Below are 1,857 nucleotides of genomic sequence, written 5' to 3'. Positions count from 1 at the left end.
GCTTGAGAACAGACTTAAGATTGCGACCATTATTTAAGGCGGACTTAAGAGGACGTCAATAAGTTTAAGTGTGTGCTTAAAATTACGTCAAAACGTTTAAATTCTAACTTAATATTTTGTCTGGAGGTTTAAGTGCAAGCTTAAGAAATCTCCAATAGGTATAAGCGCAATCTTAAAAATTGATATGTAGGTGAAAACTTTAAGAATACGTAAATAGGTTAAAGTGCAAACTTCTGAGATGTCAACTGGATTAAGTGTAAGCTTCGGAAAATGACGAGAAAGTCTTGAGTGAGAGCTTTTGAAGACGTCAAACACAGAGTTAAGTTTGCACAACGCACAAGTAGCAAACACAATACATATAAGATGTCTGCTCTTCTGCTCTTGAGGTGCTGGCAGCGATTGAACCTTGCCATGTCTGCTGGCAACGTCTGAAACTTGCCGTGTCTGCAGGGCATCGTCTGAACCTTGCCGTGTCTGCTGGCAACGTCTAAAACTTGCTGTGTTTGCAGGGCATCGTCTGAACCTTGCCGTGTCTGCTGGGCAGCGTCTGAACCTTGCCGCGTCTGCTTGGCATCGTCTGAACTTTGCCGTGTCTGCTAGGCAGCGTCTGAAACTTGCCGTGTCTGCTAGGCATCGTCTGAACCTTGCTGCGTCTGCTTGGCAGCGTTAGAACCTTGCCGTATCTGCTGGGCAGCGTCTGAACCTTGTCGTGTCGGCTGGGCAGCATTAGAACCTTGCCGTGTCTGCTGGGCAGTGTCTGAACCTTGTCGTGTCTGCTGGGCATCGTCTGAACCTTGCCGTGTCTGTTGGGCAGCGTTAGAACCTTGCCGTGTCTGCTGGGCTGTGTCTGAACCTTGTCGTGTCTGCTGGGCAGCGTTAGAACCTTGCCGTATCTGCTGGGCAGCGTCTGAACCTTGTCGTGTCTGCTGGGCAGCATTAGAACCTTGCCGTGTCTGCTGGGCAGTGTCTGAACCTTGTCGTGTCTGCTGGGCAGCGTCTGAACCTTGCCGTGTATGCTGGGTAGCTTTTGAACCTTGCCGTGTCTGCTGGGCAGCGTCTGAAACTTGCCGTGTCTGCTGGGCAGCGTTAGAACCTTGCCGTGTCTGCTGGGCAGCGTCTGAAACTTGCCGTGTCTGCTGGGCAGCGTCTGAAACTTGCCGTGTCTGCTGGGCAGCGTCTGAAACTTGCCGTGTCTGCTGGGCAGCGTCTGAACCTTGCCGTGTTTGCTGAGCAGCGTCTGAACCTTGCCGTGTCTGCTGGCCAGGATCTGAACCTTGCCGTTTCTGCTGAGCAGCTTCTGAACCTTGCCGTATCTGCAGGGCAGCGTCTGAACCTTGCCGTGTCTGCTGGCAACGTTTGAACCTTGCCGTGTCTGCTGGGAGGCATCTGAACCTTGCCGTGCAGCTTCTGAACCTTGCTGTGTCTGCTGGGCAGCGTCTGAACTTTGCCGTGCCTGCTGGGCAGCGTCTGAACCTTGCCGTGCCTGCTGGGCAGCGTCTGAACCTTGCCGTGTCTGCTGGGCTGCGTCTGTACCTTGCCGTGTCTGCTGGGCAGCGTCTGAACCTTGCCGTGTCTGCTGGAGGGTGTCGGGACTGGCCAAACATTGCCGTTCATCCGATTTTCTCTTGGTAACATCCTCAGCTGAAACACAGCTTGGAGGGCGCTCAAGCCGAGCTTCAGCTTGTTTCTGCTTGTACTGGTAAACTGCTTGCGGATATTTAAGCTCCTCACAGCACCCATGGCGCAAGCACTACCATGCAGCCGTGATGAGGGTGAAGTAGGGGAGCTGTCACGCTCTCACCTGAACCCAATCGTTTTAAGCCGCTAGAAGCCGGCGGCGCCTCACAGGTGATAAAT

At 53.0% G+C, this 1,857-nt stretch overlaps 1 protein-coding gene across 1 annotated transcript; it reads right to left on the bottom strand.

Annotated features, from left to right (window-relative positions):
- Positions 1-626: 626 nt before the first annotated feature.
- Positions 627-1,604, bottom strand: LOC138363558 (ribosome-binding protein 1-like). Its single transcript, XM_069322912.1, has one exon. The coding sequence runs from the start codon at positions 1,602-1,604 to the stop codon at positions 627-629; it is 978 nt and encodes a 325-aa protein (XP_069179013.1).
- Between the last annotated feature and the right edge of the window lie 253 nt (positions 1,605-1,857).

The sequence above is a fragment of the Procambarus clarkii genome, chromosome 11, assembly GCF_040958095.1.
Source record: "Procambarus clarkii isolate CNS0578487 chromosome 11, FALCON_Pclarkii_2.0, whole genome shotgun sequence".
In the NCBI taxonomy this organism is placed as follows: domain Eukaryota; kingdom Metazoa; phylum Arthropoda; class Malacostraca; order Decapoda; family Cambaridae; genus Procambarus; species Procambarus clarkii.
The sequence above is the reverse complement of the archived record's forward strand: the minus strand, read 5'-3'. Positions and strand labels throughout refer to the sequence as shown.

What these genes read in the sequence shown, in the direction of transcription:
- LOC138363558 (XM_069322912.1), bottom strand. Translation starts at nt 1,604, where the DNA reads ATGTTTGGCCAGTCCCGACACCCTCCAGCAGACACGGCAAGGTTCAGA.